Source organism: Trematomus bernacchii, unplaced genomic scaffold, assembly GCF_902827165.1.
Source record: "Trematomus bernacchii unplaced genomic scaffold, fTreBer1.1, whole genome shotgun sequence".
Lineage (NCBI taxonomy): Eukaryota > Metazoa > Chordata > Actinopteri > Perciformes > Nototheniidae > Trematomus > Trematomus bernacchii.
Genome location: NW_022987560.1, coordinates 1,150,080 through 1,172,047, shown reverse-complemented (window position 1 = coordinate 1,172,047; position 21,968 = coordinate 1,150,080). Strand labels below are relative to the sequence as shown.

The 21,968-nt window shown below is 42.9% G+C and overlaps 3 protein-coding genes and 1 long non-coding RNA gene across 4 annotated transcripts in view; 3 read left to right on the top strand and 1 right to left on the bottom strand.

The window, feature by feature from the left end:
* Positions 1-2,208, top strand: part of LOC117477330 (zinc finger protein 420-like) — a 199,165-nt gene extending 196,957 nt beyond the window's left edge. The window contains exons 8-9 of the mRNA XM_034124012.1: positions 1,423-1,472; positions 1,557-2,208. Coding sequence (XP_033979903.1) covers positions 1,423-1,472; positions 1,557-2,206 — 700 coding nt within the window. The 3' untranslated portion in view covers positions 2,207-2,208. The remainder of the gene's footprint in view (positions 1-1,422; positions 1,473-1,556) is intronic.
* A 7,870-nt stretch (positions 2,209-10,078) lies between these two features.
* Positions 10,079-11,139, top strand: LOC117477358. Its single transcript, XR_004555340.1, has 3 exons — positions 10,079-10,293; positions 10,531-10,638; positions 11,095-11,139. It is a non-coding gene; the product is annotated as an uncharacterized LOC117477358 (long non-coding RNA).
* Positions 11,140-11,182: 43 nt separating this feature from the next.
* Positions 11,183-14,051, bottom strand: LOC117477359 (protein ANTAGONIST OF LIKE HETEROCHROMATIN PROTEIN 1-like). The gene is made up of 3 exons (XM_034124052.1): positions 13,787-14,051; positions 13,268-13,701; positions 11,183-11,318 (listed from the first exon to the last, which is right to left on the bottom strand). Exons 1-3 carry the CDS (start codon positions 14,045-14,047, stop codon positions 11,183-11,185), a joined length of 831 nt encoding a protein of 276 aa, XP_033979943.1. The 5' UTR covers positions 14,048-14,051.
* A 7,575-nt stretch (positions 14,052-21,626) lies between these two features.
* ulk3 (unc-51 like kinase 3) overlaps positions 21,627-21,968 on the top strand; it is a 37,934-nt gene continuing 37,592 nt past the window's right edge. Inside the window, exon 1 of the mRNA XM_034124019.1 lies at positions 21,627-21,715. The gene's annotated coding sequence lies outside the window, so the exon portion shown is untranslated. The remainder of the gene's footprint in view (positions 21,716-21,968) is intronic.

Below are 21,968 nucleotides of genomic sequence, written 5' to 3'. Positions count from 1 at the left end.
CCCCCACCTTTTCTCTTCACAACGTGTGTGTGTGGGGGCCTCCCCCTTCGATTCTATTGGCTCTAACGGTCAGAAAGAGGTGTCAACCATCAAAATCGACCAAGGGGGGCCAGAGATATGGAAAAAAAAACATTTTCACCCAAATCACCTCAGAGGTGGGGTGGTTTTGGCTAAACCTCTCTAAAAAGGTCAAATGTCACTTGTTTTGCATCAATCTTGATACAGGGTACTTATTATATGTTGTACTTTGGATTCATATAGCTTTTAGTCTACTAACCCATCATCCAAGGGTAGTTTTCACTATCTGTAAAAAATAATTTTTGGACGGACACTATAATTTACATTTTTTTACTATGTAAAATCTGAATTTACTTTAAAATAAAATCATCTATATCGATTCAGACACTTCTACATCCAACTCACAGGTGTATCATTGCTTTGAGAAAAAAAGATTATTAATGTACCCCTTTTAGAAGTGAAGATATAGTCATTTGTTCTGGGCTTGTCATTTTCGAGCCTGAGGCCTGAAAAACAGGCTCAGGGCTTAACAGGTTAAACAAATAGCTCTACATCCCTGGCCGAAATGTCCCTAAAATGAAGTCCGAGTTCGAAATACATTTCAAATAATGTATGCACTGCCATTTCCCCACATACACATAACAGTCTGCAATGAAACGGTTGTCTCCTGTGCGCTCCACTTCTTACTTGGCGCACCGGGAACTTTCTCGTGCGAACAAGATACTTTCTCTCTCATTTATTCATTTCCCTTTTAGGGGCTTCGTACAATACAATACAATACAATACAATACAAATGCAAATATTTTATCCTTTCGAGTCATCTGTCTCAAGCCTAAGTCAAGTCTGAAGTCATGAATACCAATTCAAAGTCAAGTCGAGTCTTTTATCAATGTTATTCAAGCAAGTCTCAAGTAAAAAAATATGTGACTCGAGTCCCCCACCTCTGTTATATACTGTTAGAATGTTGCTGTAATATAATAAACATAAACAGTTAGTAAAAGTAGTATTTTTTTTTTTAACTGAAAGTTTGTATTAAGTGAGTTTTTATTGTGTTAACTGTATATGTATTTATGTTTTTTAGATTTACTTTCTCTCTTTCTCTGTCCGTCTGTTTTAGAAACCGAAAGGAAGAGAGAGACGTCACAGCTGTCAGCAATGTGATGAATCCTTTACAAAATTTGGAAATTTAAAACGCCACCTGCTTATTCATACTGGAGAAAAACCGTACAGCTGTGAAGAGTGTTGCAAAACGTTCGTGAGATCAGTTTCTCTCATAAACCATCAACGCATTCACACAGGAGAGAAACCCAAAAGAAGAGAGAGACGTCACAGCTGTCAGCAATGTGATGAATCCTTTACAACATCTGGACATTTAAAACGCCACCTGCTTATTCATACGTACAGCTGTGAAGAGTGTGGGCAAACGTTCACGACATCAAGTCTTCTCAAAATCCATCAGCGTGGTCACACTGGAGAAACAACATACAGCTGTGAAGTGTGTGGGCAAACATTCTCAACATTTTATTATCGTAAATCACATCAACGTATTCACACAGGACAGAAACCGCACAGCTGTGAAGAGTGTGGGAAAACGTTCACTCAATTAGGTTCTCTCAAAATACATCAACGTATTCACACAGGAGAGAAACCGTACAGCTGTGAAGTGTGTGGGAAAACATTCACTCAATCAAGTCTTCTCAAAATCCATCAATGTATTCACACTGGTGAAAAACCGTACTGGTGTGAAGAGTGTGGGAAAACATTCACTCAATCAAGTAATCTCCAAATCCATCAACGTATTCACACAGGAGAGAAACCGTACAGCTGTGAAGAGTGTGGGAAAACGTTCAATCAATCAGGTTCTCTCAAAATACATCAACGTATTCACACAGGAGAAAAACCGTACAGCTGTGAAGAGTGTGGGAAAACGTTCACAACATTAGGTGCTCTCAAAACACATCAACGTGTTCACACTGGAGAGATACCAAACAGCTGTGAAGAGTGTGGAAAAACGTTCACTCAATCAGGTGCTCTCAAAACACATCAATGTATTCACACTGGAGCGAAACCGTACAGCTGTGAAGAGTGTGGGCTAACGTTCACAACATTAGGTGCTCTCAAAACACATCAACGTGTTCACACTGGAGAGATACCGTACTGGTGTGAAGAGATGCTGTTTTCTCCCTAAACCAGTGGTTCTCAAACTTTTTCCGTCAGGCGGAGAAAAAAAAAATTCGGGCCCCCCCAACACAAATAGTCACGTAGTGGGCCAAGTTAACATTTATTAAAATACATCAATATTAACGTGAGCATTCCTTTATCACTTTGTTAGAACAGTGATAATAAAACAATTCTCCAGAAGTCTGTGTACTCAAAAAAATAAATACATAATATAATTGTGCAATCCCTTTGCAAGAACAATAAGTTATACTTTGCCACTTTGCAATCTGTGCAAAACAATTTAAAGAAAGAAAATGCTGATATTTGGCAGAAAAGTGTCTTATCACAGCATTAGTGGCTGCAATGAGCCTGTTTTGCACAGCACATTTCTTCAAAACGGGGTTGCAGGCTCAGTGGCGGCGCCAGAGATTTTCTTTTGGGGGTGCTGTGGGGTAGCTTGATGTTTCATACAGGATGCTCAAACATTTAGGGTTTCCCATTAATATACCGGTCGCTACAGAGGAATTGTGTACTGCAACACTCCCCACGCACATACATCCGGAACTGTTAAAATGAAGGCTCAATAATCAACTCACGGCATATAGGTGTAAGCAGGGGTAAAGTGCTATTTTTATAAGTGGGGAGTGGGAGTTAAATATTGAAGTTAAATGCCTCAATCTGGTGCACTTTGAGAGCAAAATGAAGAGATCTATGGATACATCTCTCAACACCCATATGAAACAGAACTGTAAACAGATTTTATTTTTCTTTATGGATATTTTACTAATCACTCCCCTTTTAAACTGTATTCTTGTTTTACTGTCATATAGTATTGCATAACTGTTTTTCATTTATTCTCTTATTTTTGTATACCTATAATGATCATATAAACGTGTGCCTCGAAAATAATTGTTTACATTAATCGTGACCAAACCGTTTGAGACCCACTGAGATAACTAATCTCAGTGAGTAATCTAAACACTGATAGAGTCCTTTACCTCACTGAGCTGAGGTTATCTGAGCCTCTCAGTCTGACAGGTGAGAGTTCTCCCTCCACCTTGTTGTTGAAAAAGCTCCTTATATCCGTTAGCGTAGCTAGCTGGCACCAGATGCTAACAACAACAATCTCCGGTACCGGTGCACACTCTTTCTCTCACGCGCGCACGCACAAAAAATGGCTCGTTCCACACACACACACAGAGCCGAGCTTGAATAAATCACAGAGACCCAGACGTTCTTGTAATGTACTGTAGCATATTATTTTTGAATCAATAATTTTTCAAATTATGAATTTCACACATACAAAAAAGAAATACATACATTTCTTGGGGGTGCTTAGGGGGTGCTATGGCTATCCTAGGGGGACCTGTAGCACCCCCTAGCGCCCCCCTGACGCCGCCTATTGACCTTCCATCCTCAAAATGTACATTACACACCTGTGTCCTACAGCGCCCTCATAGGTTTCCCTATGTTCCCCTGTTTGGTTAATAAAATGTGACTTAAACTTTGATTGGGATGTTTTGATAGTTCCTGTTGAGTTGGCAGTCTGTTCTGGTCTAAAAAAAAGAACCAATGATGAATGTATCTAGAAAATATTGTTAGATGTGCCAAGAGCAAGGACTGTCTTAGGTAAGACAGCTTTTATGTGCGCAGCTCCACTTGCTTGGAACAATCTTCAGCAAGAATTGAAACTGAGCAATCCTCTGCATGTTTTTAAAGCTAGGCTAAATGAGATGCTTGTTGATACTATGGATACTTGTAAATGTCTATAACTATGTAAATGTATCCTGTAAATATAATGTATGATGTCCTTTATTGTTATATGTTTCATGTGGAACCTATATGCTGCAGGTCTCCCTTGAAAAAGAGATCTATGATCTCAATGGGACCAATCTGGTTAAATAAAAGTTTGAAATGAAATGAAATGAAATATTCCTGATGTTTTCAGTTTGATTCTGTTCTCTTTTGTTTAAATTGTCAGAATTTACCAAAAATAAAAAAGGCCTTAGAAACAGACTCACATCCCTACATATATTTTGTGTTTTTCAGCACATTATAAACATGTCATTCCCTTGTTTTAGGGCTGCTGACTGCTGGATGAAATGTATCACTCAAACTTTAATTTTAATGAAAAATATACTTTTTAACTCAGTTTGTTTGACCTGGTTTGTTCCCAGTGAAGGACTCCAGCTCACAATGAGGTAACTGTTAACCTGTTAAGCCCCAAGCCTGTTTTTCAGGTCTCAGGCTCGAAAATGACATTCCCAGAACATATGACTATATCTTCACTTCTAAAAGTGGTAAATTATCTCAATCTCAATCTTTATTTATTTATATAGCACATTTAAAACAACCTTCAGTTGACCAAAGTGCTGTACAGGCAATAACTACAATATTAAATAACACTAATAAAACAATAATTAAAAACATGATAAAAAGCACAATAACTAGAAACATATTAAAAAAAACACATACAAATGTAAAAATGTAATGTTCAACTAGTATTAAAAGCCAGTGCAAAGAGGTGAGTTTTTAGCTGAGATTTAAAAAGTTCAATAGACTCAGCAGTCCGGATATGTGCTGGGAGGCTGTTCCACAGTCTGGGAGCTGCAACACTGAAAGCCCTGTCACCTCGGGTTTTTTTTCCTGCACCGAGGAACCACCAACATATTTTGCTGAGCTGATCGCAGTGCTCTAGCTGGAGCATGGCGGTGCAACAACTCAGACAGGTAATGTGGTGCCAGTCCATGCAATGATTTAAAAACAACAATTAAGTACTTGAACTGGATCCTGTAACTGACAGGAAGCCAATGAAGGTCTGCCAAAACGGGTGTGATGTGGTCATAACGTCTCTTCCCAGTAAGAAGGCGTGCAGCCACATTTTGGACCAGCTGCAGGCGACGGATCAAACACTTATCAACACCAATATACAGGGAGTTACAATAGTCTAAACGAGACGTTATAAATAGGTGGATTAGCTGTTCAAATTCCTTACTAGGAAGATAAGCCTTTACCTTCCCCAGAAGCTGCAGCTGGAAGAAGCTTGTCTTGACAACTGAGCTTATTTGTTTGTCGAATTTAAAACAGTTGTCAAAGATGACTCCAAGATTTCTGACAGAGGGACGGCTGTAGGAGGCTAAGGGGCCGAGTACACTATTAAAGCCATCCAGGAGTTCAGACTGTCCAAATATTATAATCTCTGTCTTGTTTTCGTTGAGAGTCAAGAAGTTGATTTCCATCCATGATTTTATGTCTTTCAGACAGCTAAGCAAGGCAATCCTATATTCCTTATTTGCTTTTATAGGCAGGTATACCTGCAGATCATCTGCAAAGCAATGGTAAGAAATGTTATGCTTTTTAAAAATTGACCCCAGAGGTAGTAAATACAGACTGAACAAAATGGGGCCTAGGATAAAACCTTGAAGGACCCCATATGCTAGTGGGGCTGCAGCTGAAGAATACTGGCCAAGATGCACAGAAAAGGTCCTTTCTGACAGATAGGATTGAAACCATTTGAGGACATTACCTTTAATTCCAACACACAGTTCATGGCGTGATAAAATAATTTGGTGGTCAATGGTGTCAAAAGCAGCAGACAAATCTAAAAGCACAAGCACAGCAGAATTCCCAGAATCAGCAGTTAAAAGAAGATCATTAAAGACTCTTAGGAGAGCAGTTTCTGTGCTGTGGCGTGATTTAAAACCAGACTGAAACTTCTCTGATATGCAGTTTAAAACAAGGTGCAACTGCAGTTGCGCTAACACCACTTTCTCTAGGACTTTAGAGAGGAAGGGCAGCTTAGAAATAGGTCTAAAGTTGGAGAGAACAGAATGATCAAGGTTCTGTTTTTTGATAAGAGGCTGCACTACAGCCTAATCTTTTTTCTCAAAGCAATGATAAACCTGTGAGTTGGATGTAGAAAAGTATGAATCAATATAGATGTTTTTATTTTAAAGTAAATTCAGATTGAACATAGTAAAAAAGATTAAATTATAGTTTCCGTACAAAAAAAAAACATTACTTATAGTGAAAACCACCCTTGAATGATGGGATAGTAGACTAAAAGCTTTTATAACATAAGTACCCTGTATCAAGATTGATGCAAAACAAGTTAAATTTGACCTTTTTAGCGAGGTTTAGAAAAAAAGAACCACCTCTGGGGTCATTTGGGTAAATGTTGGTAGTACAGTGCCATCCCAAAGAAAGATTTGACCTTCTGCTGAGATGGAGTACAGCCGTCACCGTCCATAAGGTCCTCTTTCCTGAAAGAAGATATGACCTCCACCTTCCCCTGATCGACTGAGACACCATCACTGCTCAACACATGGCCAAGAAACCGCACAGACCTGCAAAGGAAGTGGCACTTCTTCTGAGACAGCTTCAGATTGTTAGCTCTGAGACGTGAGAAGACCGTCTCGAGTCGACTCAGGGCTTCCACTTCAGATTTAGCAAAAACCAGCAGGTCGTCCATATAACAGAGGAGGCTGGAGAAGTTCAAGTCACCAAAAACACTCATCATCATCCGCATAAAGGATGCAGGACTGTTGCATAGCCCCTGGGGAAGTCTGTTGTACTCATATAAGCCCAATGGTGTTGTGAAGGCTGTGTACCGTCTGTCAGACTCATGGAGGGGGACATTGTAGAAGCCTGACGTGAGATCCATGGTGCTGAAAAAGGCATTCCCTCCAAGGGCGGCAAGGCAGTCTCCCTGGTGGGGCAATGGGTGGGCGTCTTTGACTGTCTTGGCATTCAGCCAACGAAAGTCAGTGCAGATCCTCAATTCACCTGTCTTCTTCCAGACCAGAACCAGCGGGGAGGCATACTCGCTGACTGACTTGCTGATAATGCCCTTCAACTCCATCTCAGACAAGACTTCTCTCAGTTTGTGGTAGTGTGCTGGAGGGACGCGACAGTAGGGGAGCCGGAAGGGATGATCATCAGTGAGGTGTATGCGATGGACAAACCCTTTTGCTTCCCCGCAGTCTAGCTTGTTCTTGGAAAATACATCCTGGTAAGTGAGAACAAGGTCAGCCAGACGCTGCTTCCATTCGCCCGACACTTCGCAGCCATCAATGTCTATGTCCGTCAAACCACATTCCTTGAGTTGTTGAAGGGGGTTACAGGTGGTTTCTGGGTTGAAGACCGGTTCAGCAGGCTGATCTGCCTGTGACCTGTTCACACCCTGGGAGATGTGGAGGTCCTCTACAGCAGTGGTTCCCAAACCTTTTGTGCCCAAGGCACACCAAAGGACAAGTAAAAATCTCAAGGCACACCTATTGTGCAAAATAGCCCTTATAACACGTGTTATCACTCATATCATGTAAAATATCTGTAAATGTGCATAATTATTTACTAATGCCAAATAAAATGTGACAAAGACAACTATATTACTCATGAAATATTTATTAACGAAATATTTCAGAAATTACATTTGAAACTTTATCAAATTAGGCTTCATCAAAGCAGCAACACACTCATTTAAACCAGACAGGTCACAAAATTAAAAATGAGGCAAAGACTCAGCAGAAATTCAGCACAGAGAACTGTCAATGCAAGGAAGCTGCACTGTCCATGGGCCTGAACTACAAATTATAAATGTAACATTTCAGCAATCAGCATTGAAACATGTGCTATTGTAAATATTTTGCCGACTTACAAATTAGTGAGATACATGTGCCTGTCGGGGCGCGCAGATTTTTGTAATCCTTGGTGGCACTGAGGAGAGGGCCACTCGCAAGTCCTGTTCAACAGAGAGCTGTGACCTCCTGTTGTTCTTCATGTAAACCAGAGTAGAGAACCGAATCTTGTCTGTGGATGATAAAATGTTTTCATTCCTGCCCTGAAGCTTGGCGTTTAACTCGTTTAACTCGTTGAGATGCCCAAATATGTCTGCGAGGTAAGCCAGCCTGGCGCACCACCTCTCATCCGCGAGCTTGTCTGTATGTGGGACAGCGTGTTCACGTGAAAACTCCAAAAGCTCTTCCCGAAGCTCATAAAGACGGGATAGGACTTTCCCCCGTGACAGCCAACGTACCTCTGTGTGGAGGATCAGGCTTTGGTGGTCGGCTCCCATCTCGGCGCACAGCTGGGAGAAGAGGCGAGATTTCAGGGGCCTTGATTTGATGTAATTCACCATCTTCTCCCGTAGTATGGCTTTCCATTTCTTTGCAGAAGAAAAACGTCTCTTTGATAGAGTCAGCATCAACATATCTGACGTTTGCCAGAAGTTGGGCAGCCCCACTTATGTCAGTAGATTCGTCTATTTGTAGGGAAAACCTGCCGCTCGCCTGCAGTGCCATAAGACAGGTAACTTTCATGATACTGTCTGCTGACAGTTTTTTTCCTCTTTTCTTTCGGTGGTGGGTTGTCGGCAGTCTCTGCACTGGTGGTTGGTAGTTTGCTCCGCACAAGAAAGCGCTCCATTTTCCCTCTTGCGTGTTTCTCTGTTTTAATGTTGTCCTTCAGCCTTCGATGTGTCACGGTCTTATAATTCCCACCTGCAACTGCGTTAACAGCGAAATATGGGGTTCTGTGAGGATCTTTTTTTAAATAATTGTTTTTAGGTATAGAGTTTGCCTCTGTATTATGAAATGAGTGCATACAAAGTACTGATATAGTAAATAAAAAAATAATTATTTTTGTGTAGTTGTATATTGCAATAATAATGTATGGTTGTCACAAAATCCCACGGCACACCCGGACTTGCCTCACGGCACACCAGTGTGCCGCGGCACACCGTTTGGGAACCACTGCTCTACAGCAACACAAGGAAAGACGTCAGCCACTTTGGCATTGCGACGTAACGTCACAGGTTTCTTCGTCGAGTTCATGATCTTCATTGGGACCCAGCGATCTCCCCACATTGGTGCTCGCCCAACAATGAGGTTCTTTGGGGCTGAACGGGAGGATGTTGGTTCCACAATGGCAGTGCTCCCTGGTGACACAGGTGCGCTACTGGGTCATTTCCCCCAGACCAAATACTCTTGCTGAGGGGCAAGTGTGACAGCCTGCTGCAGTCTGACAGTACCAATCTTGTTTGGCAACTCAGGACCAGACCAGCGTGTGATGCCACTGAGCATCTGAAGAAACTGTTCACACTCTGGGTCTGAAGTGCTTGAAGATATGAGCTCCCAGTACTTTTCATCAGACTTCATCTTCTGTATCATGGGTCTGATAACGTTGCTCCCAATGATTAACTCGTCCCTCTGGCCAGGAACAAGGAAGGTTGGCACAATGAACTTAGATCCAAAAATCTCAATGTCAAGGTCATAGATACATGTGGGTCGTGTCGTGAGGCCACCACAGCCAACTCGAATCACATTTCCAGGAACAGGCTGAGGATTCAGAATGACGCCAGTGGCCTTAAGCCTGGACTCCGCCTCCTCACTGAGCGTGCATGACATGCTCCCTGAATCAAGCATCCCTCTCAATGTAGACCGGCTACTGATGACCACTGGAGCATAAAACAAGTCGCTAGCCCCCTCCACCTTATGTGATCCCACAAAAATCACTGTCTTGTCGTCAGGAAGACTACTAGAACAGTTTACATTAGCCGCGTTCACAACGGAGTACTTTCTTTTTGCTGATTGGCTGGGCGAATTGCAAACCACGCCCCGTACAACTGTGGAAATGTTGTGTAGAGCCGCCATTGTTTTGCCTCGCTACAACAACCTCAGCGCACCAACGAAGAGTAGTTTGTTTTTTAACGCAGTGAAATAATGACAAACATGAAGAAATCTGAGCGATGGAGTGATGAGGAGGTATCAGCGCTTCTGGACATCTACGCCGAGGACACGACGCAGGGAATGCTGTTGAAGCCAGTACCCAATTCCAAGATCTTCGATCGTTGTTTGAAGTTGTTGCTTGAGATGGAAATCGTGCACAGCGCCTTGGCATGCCGGCTGAAAATCAAGAAACTCCGCCAGGACTACAAGAAAACTAAAGACTGGAACAATAAAAGTGGTAACGACCGGAGGACCACTAAATGGTTTGACCGCTTGGATGCTTTGCTTGGGAGCAGACCATCATTCACGGGTACAGCATCGAGCCTTGATTCGGGCAGTATGGCATCGGAGGCCGCTCCAACGGCGAATTTAGAGGGCGACAACGACGAAGGTAAAAGCAACTACATGCACTGGGGTTTTAATCTGCACAATAATGGTCTCAGATGTACTTTTATTTGCTCAGTAGATCAAGCTAGGCTAAACTAGCTAACACTGGCCCCGAGCTGGCTAATAACATCTAGCTAGCTAGATATTCTCGGCCGCTATTAAAACGTTTTGACTAGTGAATAACTGTGCAGTGTTTCTGTAATTTGCTTCACTAACTCATGGAACTAATCATGTGTTTCAGGCGAGGAAAATCAGCAACACTCGGTATTGGAAACAAGCGAGGTTCTTGGCGTTGGAGATCAGAGCTTGCTCGCTTGCTCGTCCCCCTTACCGGCAACCAAACGCAAAGGTACACACACTGTAACTTTGTCTTGAAAGAACGTTACGCATGGAACAGATGTTCACAATCATGTTTATTTCCTTCTTGGTACAATTATGAAACAGCATGAAAGAGAACATTTCGCGCCTTTTTACTCTCTTACAAACATTGTAAACATCCGGGCTAGAGGTCACATGACTTCCGGTAAGAAATCGCTTCCACTTGGAGCATATATCGCCACCTACTGTTGATTTATTAAATCCTTGTCCTCAGACCAGTGCTTTTGAAGAATTTGAAGATCAGCTTGTTTGCTTCATTTCTTGATTTACTTTCATATATTGACTTGAAATCCATGTCCTTGATGTTGAGTTGTTCCAGTGCAGTTATCAGAATGAGTCTTTGTCTGTTATAATCCAGGCAGCTAAAAAATACATGATGTATGTCTCTGGTTGTTGATCTTGTATCTTGCTTATTTTCCCCTCTTAGGAAAGCGGACACAGGATGCACTTTTCCTCGAGACCGTCCAGGCGTCGGAGGACCAGCGTGCCGTGGCGAATGAGTCGCTGCGCGGAGATCAGATGGTGCAGTTCAGCCAGACCCAGGAAGCGGAGGCCAGAATGATCACCTCGATGGAGCGCCAGTCAGAACTGGCGCTGCAGCAGATGGAGCGCCAGCGGCACCAGGATGAAGTGTTGGCGCTGCGCCAGCAGCTGCGCCAGGAGCGGCAGGATGAGCAACAGGCGGCATTTAACACTGGGTTTCTGGAAGTGCTTTCCCAGCTAGTGAAAGCCAACAGGTCTTCCTCCAAATAGTGGCCCCTTTTAATGTCTGCTGCTGAGCCTATGCCTAGTTTAGGCATAGTTTAGTTAAGTTGAGTTTATTTGGTTTTTGTAAATACTGACACACGACACACAACTTTGCACTAAGGTGTGTATGCTGCTGAGTTTTTATTTTATATTATTACTGTTATCACTTTATTTTATACTGACATGTCCAACTGACACTTTGTCACTTTATTTACATTAAAAAATTGTTCTAATTTCATGTTATGTCATATGCTGCAATAAAGAAAACCAACATGGCGATTAAATCATCTTGCTTATTTCTGACACTTTATCTTTAGTGACCTGTGTAGCATCCTATACATCACATGTAAGTGAGTATTCTGATACCATCATGTTTCATCGGTTATAAACTGGCAAAGCTTTATTTGTCATTTATTTATCATCAATGTTGCAACCTTGTGTAGGAATGGCAGCGGCACATACACAAATATGATAATTTATATCATTTTAAAAGACCTAAACTTTTAATTCCCCCACATTTCACACAACACAACATGGAGTCCACTATGGGCCAAAAATGACATGAAAGTTTCCATTTTTTATGTTTTTATTTCCAAAATGACACCATAAAAAAACTAGGGTTGTGAATGCTAGGTTAGTATCATCATAGGGCAAAATAAAGACTGATGCACCAAATGAAACTAGGGGTAGATGGTGACTTAGTTTGAATACAGTCACGTCACGTTCAAAATGGCCCATGTAAAAAGTGCTCAAAAGCAGCTAGTTTACTATGAATTCAAGTTTACATTAAAAAGCAGAACAATTATCAATACATTTCTGAAGTGATTTACCGATTTCTACATTCCCCTCGTCTCCGTTTTCAAGATTTGTTGACAGCAGTGCCGTATAATAGAAGAGTTACGACATAAAAATGGTTCTATTTCATGTTATGTCTTGAGAGTGCAATAAAGAAAACCGACATGGCGATTAAACAGATCCTTATTTTATATTGTTATTATATAGTACAACTGACACTTTATTTTATATTGACAATGTTTAGTGACATGTACAACTGACACTTTAGTTACTAACATGTATGTTAGTTTTGGCTACTATTACACTATTGTAATGTTGCCTGTCTTGACTGCAAAATGAAAGAGAGAAACAAAAGCACCGTAGAAATGATCAGCTTTATTGTCAATGTTTACATTTATTGTTTAGAATGTACAATTTACACGCTGTTCAGATGCCTCATAAGGGCTGTGCGTGTGTCTTGCCCCCCAGCCTCGGCAATGGCTGGCGCTGGCCCATCAAGCTGGGTCGCCGGTAAGGCAGTCCATTCGTCCCTGTACTCATCATCATTACTTTCACAAAGGTTATGTAACACGCAACATGCTGCCACCTGGATTTTTATCTTGTCCATCTTGCAGTCGTTTCTTTTCATCAAGCACCGCCACCTGCCCTTCAATCTGCCAAAAGCGTTCTCCACCACCACTCGTGCTCGGCTTGTTTTGTGATTGTACACAAGTTGCTCGGGTGTGAGCCTTCCTTGGAAAGGTTTCATCAGCCATCTTTGCAGGGTGTAGGCTGAGTCACCAAGGATATAGTAACCCACATCATGTCCACCAATATTCTTTGTTACATGAGGAAGTAGACCACCCTTATCCGCAAAACTACACAGTGATGACATGCCAAACACTCTGCTATCATGCATGCTACCTGGTAAGCCAACAAAAACATTCCAAAAGAGGCCTCTACCATCCACAACACCCTGCAGGACGAGCGAGTGCCAGCCTTTGCGGTTGAAATACTCGTTGTGGTATTCCTCTGGTCTCAGAATGGGGATGTGTGATCCATCTACTGCACCTACACACTGTGGCACACCCCATCTGCACTCAAAAAATAATGCCATCTCCTCTAACTTCTCAGCGTTCGGCCATGGCATGAACTCACAAAGGAGTATGCTCACAACAGAGGAGCAGAACTCGTGCACACAGTAACACACTGTAGATCTGCCGACTCCAAACAAATGAGAGATGGTCCTGTACTCAGAGTTGGTCGCAAGTTTCCACAGTGCTATGGCGATTTTTTTAGCCACAGGGACACACTCCCGGAAGTTGGTGTCGCTTCTCCCCAACGTTGCTTCCAGGCGACTACAGAGGTATTGGAAAGAGTGCTTGGACATTCTGAAATCTTGGATCCACTGCACATCGGTGTACGTCGGCACCACGTTCTCCCACCAGGCCGAGGTTCTATTGTTCACCCAGAGAGAGCGCGGGACACGACGCGTCCCGTAGTATTTGCATATCTGGAACACATACAAAGGCGCAAATTAGCTCTACATAACTCCACAAATCCTACATTAGATAGTATTAATAATTTACTGAACTTACCATTGCTGTTCTTAGGGCGTGAAAACGCTCATCGTCATCAGCCATCCTACGGTGAAACATGGCAGTCATGTGTGCTTTCCGTCGGCCCATCCTTTTCCTAAGGCTTTTAAACTGCCTTTGATGCTGAAGAAACTTTGCCATTATAGCATTCAACGTGTGGCGGCTCCGGATCCGAATAGGCTCAGGCCGCATTAACAAAGTTACAAAGCTGTATAACATGAGCACAAACAGCACAACTTCAGTCGACTCCATCTCCATCATGTCTGAGGTCGGAAGGTAAACAACAGACAGTATACGCTGGAAGTTTTTCTTCTTTTTCTTCTCTTGTTTTGTAGCGGATTGCAAACAACTTTAAGGTGCTTACCGCCACCTACTGTACTCACCGTGAAGTGGTTTGTGGCCTGCCAGTAAAGCCAACGCAGAAGAAGAAGAAGTGACGTCAGCGGCTCATTTGCGTAATCTTCCCTCAGGAAAAAGGACTCCGGTGTGAACGCGATCTGTACTAAGTGCCCTGGGGTTAAAAGCGCCGGGGCTCTTATGGCGCAGTTCCACTACAGCGCGGAGCTCGCTTTAAGCGTGCCGTGTCGTGCCGTGCCCGTTTTTGGTTGCGCTTCCACTAGGCCTAGTTCCAGCCCGGCCCGGCCCGGGGCCACTTTTTCACGTCTTTTCTGGCCCGAGAAAATTGTGGTTCTATCGAGGCCAACAAACAGGGCTGAGTCGGGCTGAGTATGCTAAACTAGAGAGAGGAGCGCTGGCAAGGGGGCTACAACTACAACAAGATGGACATATTTGACCGTGATTTAATTGTAATACACGTTTCAAAATGATGCCGAAGTAACAACATACTGATACCGGTTAGTAAAAACCATGAATTAATGCTTTGTCCAGTCTGCAGACAGACGGCAGGCGAAAAACCTTTTAAAATACGTGTTTTTCTAGATGGAGATTGGCTAAGCTAACGCAGTATATGCTCCGACCGTCCACACTCACAACAACGGCCTATACAGACATGAATAAAGCAGCGACTGTATTCACCATGACACAGACAGTCTGTGGTTTGTACTTGTTTAACTTTTGTCGAGTTTCTGAACATATATAAGGAGCTGTGAGCTCTGAGTGCTAACAGCTAACGGCTGTGTTGTGTTTCTGGAGTTCTCATTGAAGATGACGTCACGGCTCCGCCTACACTGCGTTACTATAGTAACTACCCCAGTTCCTAAACTGTAATGGAAGCGCAGCATGAAGTGAGTCGGCCCAACGCGGCCAAGCCGTACCGAGCGTGGCCGAGGCCGACCGTGTAGTGGAAATCCGCCATTAGTGCCGGAACTAAGTACAGGAAAGTACTTGGTGTGAACGCGGCTATAGATAGACTGTGAATCTTCCTCCCTGCTGAGGGTGTCACCAGCACTGCCCATGTTACCCCTCTCATTACATGGGCTGGCTAGTTTAAATCAGCATTGGAGGGTGAAGGGGCAGGCGTGGTTGAGGAGCGGGAGGCTTGCGGGCACTCAAGCCTCATATTGGTCATATGAGGCTTGAAGGGCCAAAGCAGTTGAGGCACAATCGGTAAAGTCTGCAATGCGCATGGGTTGAATGGGTGTCTGAACTACAAACTCTGCATGTAGTGGGAACTGAACCCTGCTGGTGATAGGGTCGGCCAGCTTGCCGATTGCATGGTTGACTGTTTTCAGGCTGACGGGAAACTGCCTGATGGTAACCTGGCCGTTGGCTGCTCTCGAAGGAAGCAGAGCACAATGACAGAACTTTATCAAACATAGCCACTAGCTGCCGAACACCAGGCTCCATGGTTGATGAGTCAATGGTGGCAGGGGCTGAGTTAGAAACAGCAGCAAGGGGTGAAGGCAGTGCATTAGATGCATGTTGACTCACTAGCACATTGTCCAGACGAGGCTGATCGCAGACCCCCACAGGGGTAGGCAGAGAGGTCTGATGGGGATTCAACTGGCATATCCCGAAGGCAGCTTGTGCACAGCCAGGACATGAAGAACGGAAAGAATCAGCCACAGGGCTCTGACTGCAAGCTGACAAACACTCTGTGTGTCGGGACTCAGATGCTGTCCTCCTCGCATTTCTCGTGTAACTCTCCAAACGCCCCTGGACCTCGGATGCAGTCCACTGCTCAGGTGCCTTCAGCTGGAATGACATGGCAAGACTGGGATTGGGACAGTGATTAATGAACATCATGACCACTTCAGCACTGGGGTCCTCAACAGACCTACCTCGTCTCCTCAGGCACTCGTCAGCAGCATCAATGGATTTGTTGAGGCGAATCCAGTAATCCATGGCACTTTCATTTGCACGGGGAATGGTACTATAGAAATCTTTCATTGGCAAATTGGAGTACGAGAGCTCGCTAAAGTTACCTTTTAATATGTCGAACACTGCTGCAGGCAGGGCAGTGACATCCAGTTCGGGGCAGCTGCGGAGCGACACTTTCACCACATCCCTAGCTCTGCCTGTTAGCCTTGACATTATCAGGTCGAACATTTCTTCACGAGTGTCACATTTAATCCTATTCATGTAACATTTCATCATGTCCTCCCATTCATGAACTGAGAATGTGTCACTATGGTCACCCCTGAAGTAAGGTGGAGCCTTAGGCACTGACTCTTTCAGAGTCAGATTTACAAATATTATATTTTGACCTTAATCGAAATATTCGGTTATTTTCAAAAGCTTTTTTAGTCTGATGCTTCGATTCATTTTAAACAGACCGTTGAACAAAAGGATACCCAAAATCTAAATATTGGATTGTTCTTTCTTAGTAAGATCCCATTTTCATTACAGTTGTGGTCTTACCTTGACTTGAAGATGAAGTCCATGCTATCCTTCTGGACAACAATCTCCATTACTTTTTTGTAAAAGTCCTCCTTATCTCCCTCTCGTTTCAAAAGTCTAGTTTGTTGTTACGTCTACCGTCTCTGCGTAGAATTACAGTAGCAACAAGAACCTGTGGGCTCACAGTGCGGCAGAGGTTATGGCTGCCTCTCCTGGTGCTTTTTTCATTGCCGTTGTACGATGAGACCAGCGAGCCTAAATATCATATATACGTGAAATAAGTTATTTAGAAACTATGGATGGCGAGGATAAATGTAATAAAGGGATCTACAAACATTACATTGGTGACCTACAGTGAGAGGGTAACAGGCATGCGCTTAGGGCCCGCTTTCCAGCCAGTTTCTGTGGGGTGACGCATTCTGAGGTGAGGCAGAGCTCATCTGTGCCTCACCTCACCCCACAGTAAGCAAATGAGCCTGGCTTGAGCGCGCTCACAAAATAAATGCCCGCGCTACATTAGTGCCCGCGCTCCAGTCAGTTACTGTGGGCTTACGTGAGGCAGAGCTCGTCCCTGCCTCACTCCTCATCGCTCCCATGTAGTTGTAGCGGAGCTCGCCAATTTGCTGATTTTGACTATAAAAAGCGATTGGAATCATACAGAATTCACACTTACAACACAGATCAGTGGAGACATTTTATTATTATTACTATTTATTTCTTTAGTTGTTTTTCTGTTACATTGGAGTATGACAGGTGAGGCTCTGCCTCCCCTGACTGCACGTCGCTGTGACAAACCATCATGACTGGATGACTGACTCGTAGCAGAATTAGGCTGGATGACACTGGGTTGGTGAATAGCGCTAAGGCTGGCTGAGATGTTATCCGCAATCTGTTTAGCCAAGTCTCTAATCAACACCCCAAATGTATCAACAGAGATGACTTGTGCAGGCTTAGGGCCTGGTGGGATGAATGGTGTGGAACTGGCAGCGGGGACCAAACGTGGATCAATTACCGACTGATCAACTGAGTAGTTGAGAATATTGGGCAACATAGACCTACCCCTACCAAAACTAAGAGAAGCAGCCTGCTGACCCCTCCCCACCCCAAAAGTAAAGTCATGCCCATGACCAGCCATAGCTCAAATATCAAATGTACCACCCTCTGATATCACAATATGCCCAGAAAACTTGTAAAATAAATACCAATGAAAAAAAACAGGTTATCACTCTCAGTACATATAAAAACAGATATAGACATCAAATATCACCACAAGATGAATACAAAAATTGTGTATTTTATTATGTGAAGCACTAAATGGTTTTAGAAAAATATCGACTCTTTGTTTGTAGATATCTACTAAACTAAAACATACAAATAAAGAAAGTAATGTAGGCCTGTTATACTGAGTGATATATATTATACACACTGCTTTCTGCACGGACCTCACAGCTGTTCTCACTGTAAACATCGCGTCGCGATGAAAGCAGTTAATAAAATAATATCCAAGGGATGCATGCAGAGCTGTCATTGGCTGAGATAAGTCCGGCCGTGCGTCACGACTCTTTTAAACATCTCTGTTGCCGGAAATACATCCGTGGAGGTTCCGCGGACTGGCGCGGAGGACCCATCAGTGTATCCTCGATTATAGCTCCTCCAGAGAGCCTCCTCGATGTTCGATCCTCGGTCCTCGAAGTGCATTTAGAGAAATGAGATGTCCTTCAACATGGCGTGCTAAAATCCATTTCCTGGTCACTACCGGAGGACCGAGGATTCGAGGAGTCGAGGAGGGGAAATTAGTGAAATGAGAAAGGGCCAATATATAGGGGGGAAAGTCCTCACAACAATAAACTCCTGAGCACAGCGACCACACTTCAGAGGTTCTGCCCACTGATCTCCGACCTTGCCAGGTATTTAACATTCAATAAAATGAAGAACACAGAATAAAATTATATAAAACACAGAATTTGTGTGATTATACAAAATTAAATTAAATAAAACCCACTGCATATTTACATCTGTTACATATATATAAATATGGGACTGGTATGGCGGATTTTAAACGTTGGGAAAAATGTTTTTGTTTGTGATCATACATTTGTTTTCCATTATATAGGTTTTGATATAATGATTGATCATTAAAGTGTTCTCAAAGCTGGTAAAGGTGCAGCTAGTTTGAATGACTTTGTATACTGTAGGGTAGCTTGTGAATTTACTCCAGGTGGAACTAAAGTCTGATTTAAGACTTGATTATATTTTTAAAAGTACTCAGGTCTTGTACTTCAGTAAAAGTAGAAGTACTCAGATCTTGTACTTCAGTAAAAGTAGAAGTACTCAGATCTTGTACTTCAGTAAAAGTAGAAGTACTCAGATCTTGTAATTCAGTAAAAGTAGAAGTACTCAGATCTTGTAATTCAGTAAAAGTAGAAGTACTCAGATCTTCTACTTCAGTAAAAGTAGAAGTACCAGAGTGTAGGAATACTCTGTTACAGTAAAAGTCCTGCATTCAAAATGTTACTCAAGTAAAAGTAGAAAAGTATTAGCATCAAAATATAGTTAAAGGGGACCTATCATGCTATATTTGAACAATATATTGTAGGGCCATACCTATATAAAGTATATAAATATAGTTTTTTTTTTTAAATACCAGATCCTGCATTTGAGCCATGCCTCATTTCGCTCTATTTGCTCTTTCCAGCCCTGTTTTTGCAGGGGGCTGATTCTGTGAGCTGCAGCGGACCACGCCCCCCTGCAGGAGAGGGGAGCGTGCTTTGAGATCAGCTGCTGGGCTGTCAGAAGAGGGGGAGAAAAAGAGATCTCCGTCCTCCGTGTTTTATTCTTATATATGATTATATAGAGTCGTTATTCATTTGTTTTAAAGCTCAATAAATAACAAAGAAGACCTTTGACCGGCACTTTTCTAATTTTGTCCGGAAGATTTAAACTTTAACGGACATCTTGACCGGCGAAAAAAAACTGAAACTCTGCCGCACGGTCCCCTCGTTCCTTGGAAGAGGCGGAGAGGTGGGTGTTTGTCATCTGCTGGTGGACTAACCGGAGAGAATTACAGCGCTTGCCTCGATGGGGAGGGATTGCATTGAATTAAAGCAGCAGGAGGCGCAAACGCTTGCCTCGGGGAGGGAGAAAAAAAGCCACAGTGGAGAATAAACAGAAGGGCAACCATGGCAACCATGCACGGGAAGTCTTCTTCGCTGCATTTGTGGCAGACTACAGCGCCACTTACAGGCCTGGCATATGTACTACAGCGTCTCCAGCGCTTTCGAGCGGCAATGGCCGGCCGTGGCCCAACCCCACATTCCCCTGATAGGTGGAGAGTTGACCACTAAGCGGAGCACCACTTTTGTGACGTAGAAATAATTCAAATCTGGATCAGTTTTTATCAGATCCGTTGCAGCCCCGTTTTTAGAGATTTGGGTATGGAGGAAAAGAGAGAGGGTTGTGTTTTCTGACACTTGGTGAGTTCCCTGGAACACCGGGGACACATATTCATGTATAAAAGACGTACAAAAGTGCATTTTGCATGATAGGTCCCCTTTAAAGTATCAAATATAAAAGTAGTCATTGTGCAGATTGGTGCATTTCAGAATAATATATATGATATGTTTTATAATGATTGATCATTAGAGTGTTATCAAAGCTGGTAAAGGTCCAGCTAGTTTGAATGACTTTGTATACTGCAGGGTAGCACACAAAAGTTTTACCTCCGCCCGACGTCACGCCAAATCTGCCCTGAACCACTGAGATAAACTCGTCTGATTGATGAAGACAACCACTCTCTCTGAGCGAGAACAAAGAGGAGGAGAGAATATCTTTGTATGCAAATCAACCTCCACCTTCACCGACACTGGGAAAAACACGCCGACATCAAAGGCAGCAGCTGACTGGACTGCAGGAGAAGCAGCAGCTAAATGCTCGTAAGCTTAAATCCTGCAGGGAACCCCACCTCAACACCTACACAGACACATAAATAACATATAGGAATCACAATGATATTAATTTACTGTGTGAGGTATCATCATCGAGAAATATGTGTTTAAGTTATGTAGTGTCTCTACTTTAAAGAGTCCTCTCCTGCTGATGTTCAAGTGTATATCAGTATGTAGTGTCTCTACTTTAAAGAGTCCTCTCCTGCTGATGTTCAGGTGTATATCAGTATGTAGTGTCTCTACTTTAAAGAGTCCTCTCCTGCTGATGTTCAGGTGTATATCAGTATGTAGTGTCTCTACTTTAAAGTAGCGTGTGTGTGTGCGTGCGTGCGTGCGTGCGTGCGTGTGCGTAGATGCGGCGGACAGACTGGTCTCAGTTGGTTTGGTTTCTCCTGCTTAATTTGAATAATTGTGAATACAACTTTCATCCCGTCATTTCATTTCCCCATTGTAGCGACCACTCTCTGACAGTGTTATATTTTTAGGAGAGTGTACCACCCAAGGTTCTGTGGGTGAATTATGTAAACCCACCACAAGAGTATATATATATATATATATATATAAGTATATATAACTGTATATGTGTGTGTGTATATGTCGGCATCTGTAGCCTGCTATTGTCTCGTTATACCAAACTGTGAATTAGTTCAAGTAAATATATAAGTTGTCATGAACACAGTTCTGTCCATCAGAGTGCTGCTGTGTCATCATTAATAGACGTCGCTTTAAAATGACGATCAGAGGAGAGGATTTCTAATTTCTCTAAACGCCTGCTGCTTCCACTCCTCTCTCCTGTTTTACTCAAGTACAAGATCTGAGTACTTCTACTTTTACTAAAGTACAATATCTGAGTACTTCTACTTTTACTAAAGTACAATATCTGAGTACTTCTTCTTAAATTACTCAAGTACAATATATGAGTGCTTCTACTTTTACTCAAGTACAAGATCTGAGTACTTCTACTTTAACTAAAGTACAAGATCTGAATACTTCTCCCACCTCTAATATTTAAAGTACATTCCTCCTGACTGGTGGTTGATATCTTGCAGTACCGCAGTCCAGCCGCTAGATGGCAGCAACATATTTCCTGAGTCTTTTTCAAGTCAGCGGATCTGTCGCGGTTCCGCCTTCACCAGAACAGTCACAATGTAAACAAACTCTCCTTCATGAGGATCATCAGCTCCTGGTGAGAGTCTGCTGTTTTTAAATGTGATTTAAAACATGCTTCAGTTGTATTTGATGCTAACGGTTGACTGCTACTTGCTAACTCTACATTACCAGCATAGCTTGTGCTACATTAGCAAGAACTAGCTCCTAAACTGAAGTTAAATCCAGTTTAATTAACCGGTGTATTACAGTTTGCCTGTTTATTAGGAGGATAAATCATGTCAGGAAACGATTTAAGTCATTTGAAGAGCCTGTTTTTAATCCGTGGTGTA

Bases quoted from the DNA above. Each gene is read 5' to 3' on its own strand.
- LOC117477359 (XM_034124052.1), bottom strand. From the start codon at position 14,047: ATGATGGAGATGGAGTCGACTGAAGTTGTGCTGTTTGTGCTCATGTTA. The intron at 13,702-13,786 runs GTAAGTTCAGTA...TATGTGTTCCAG, and splicing joins ACGCCCTAAGAACAGCAATG to ATATGCAAATACTACGGGAC. The intron at 11,319-13,267 runs GTGTGTAGGTGC...CTCCTGGCGCAG, and splicing joins TGCAGATGGGGTGTGCCACA to CTGCTGGCGCAGCGCCAACA.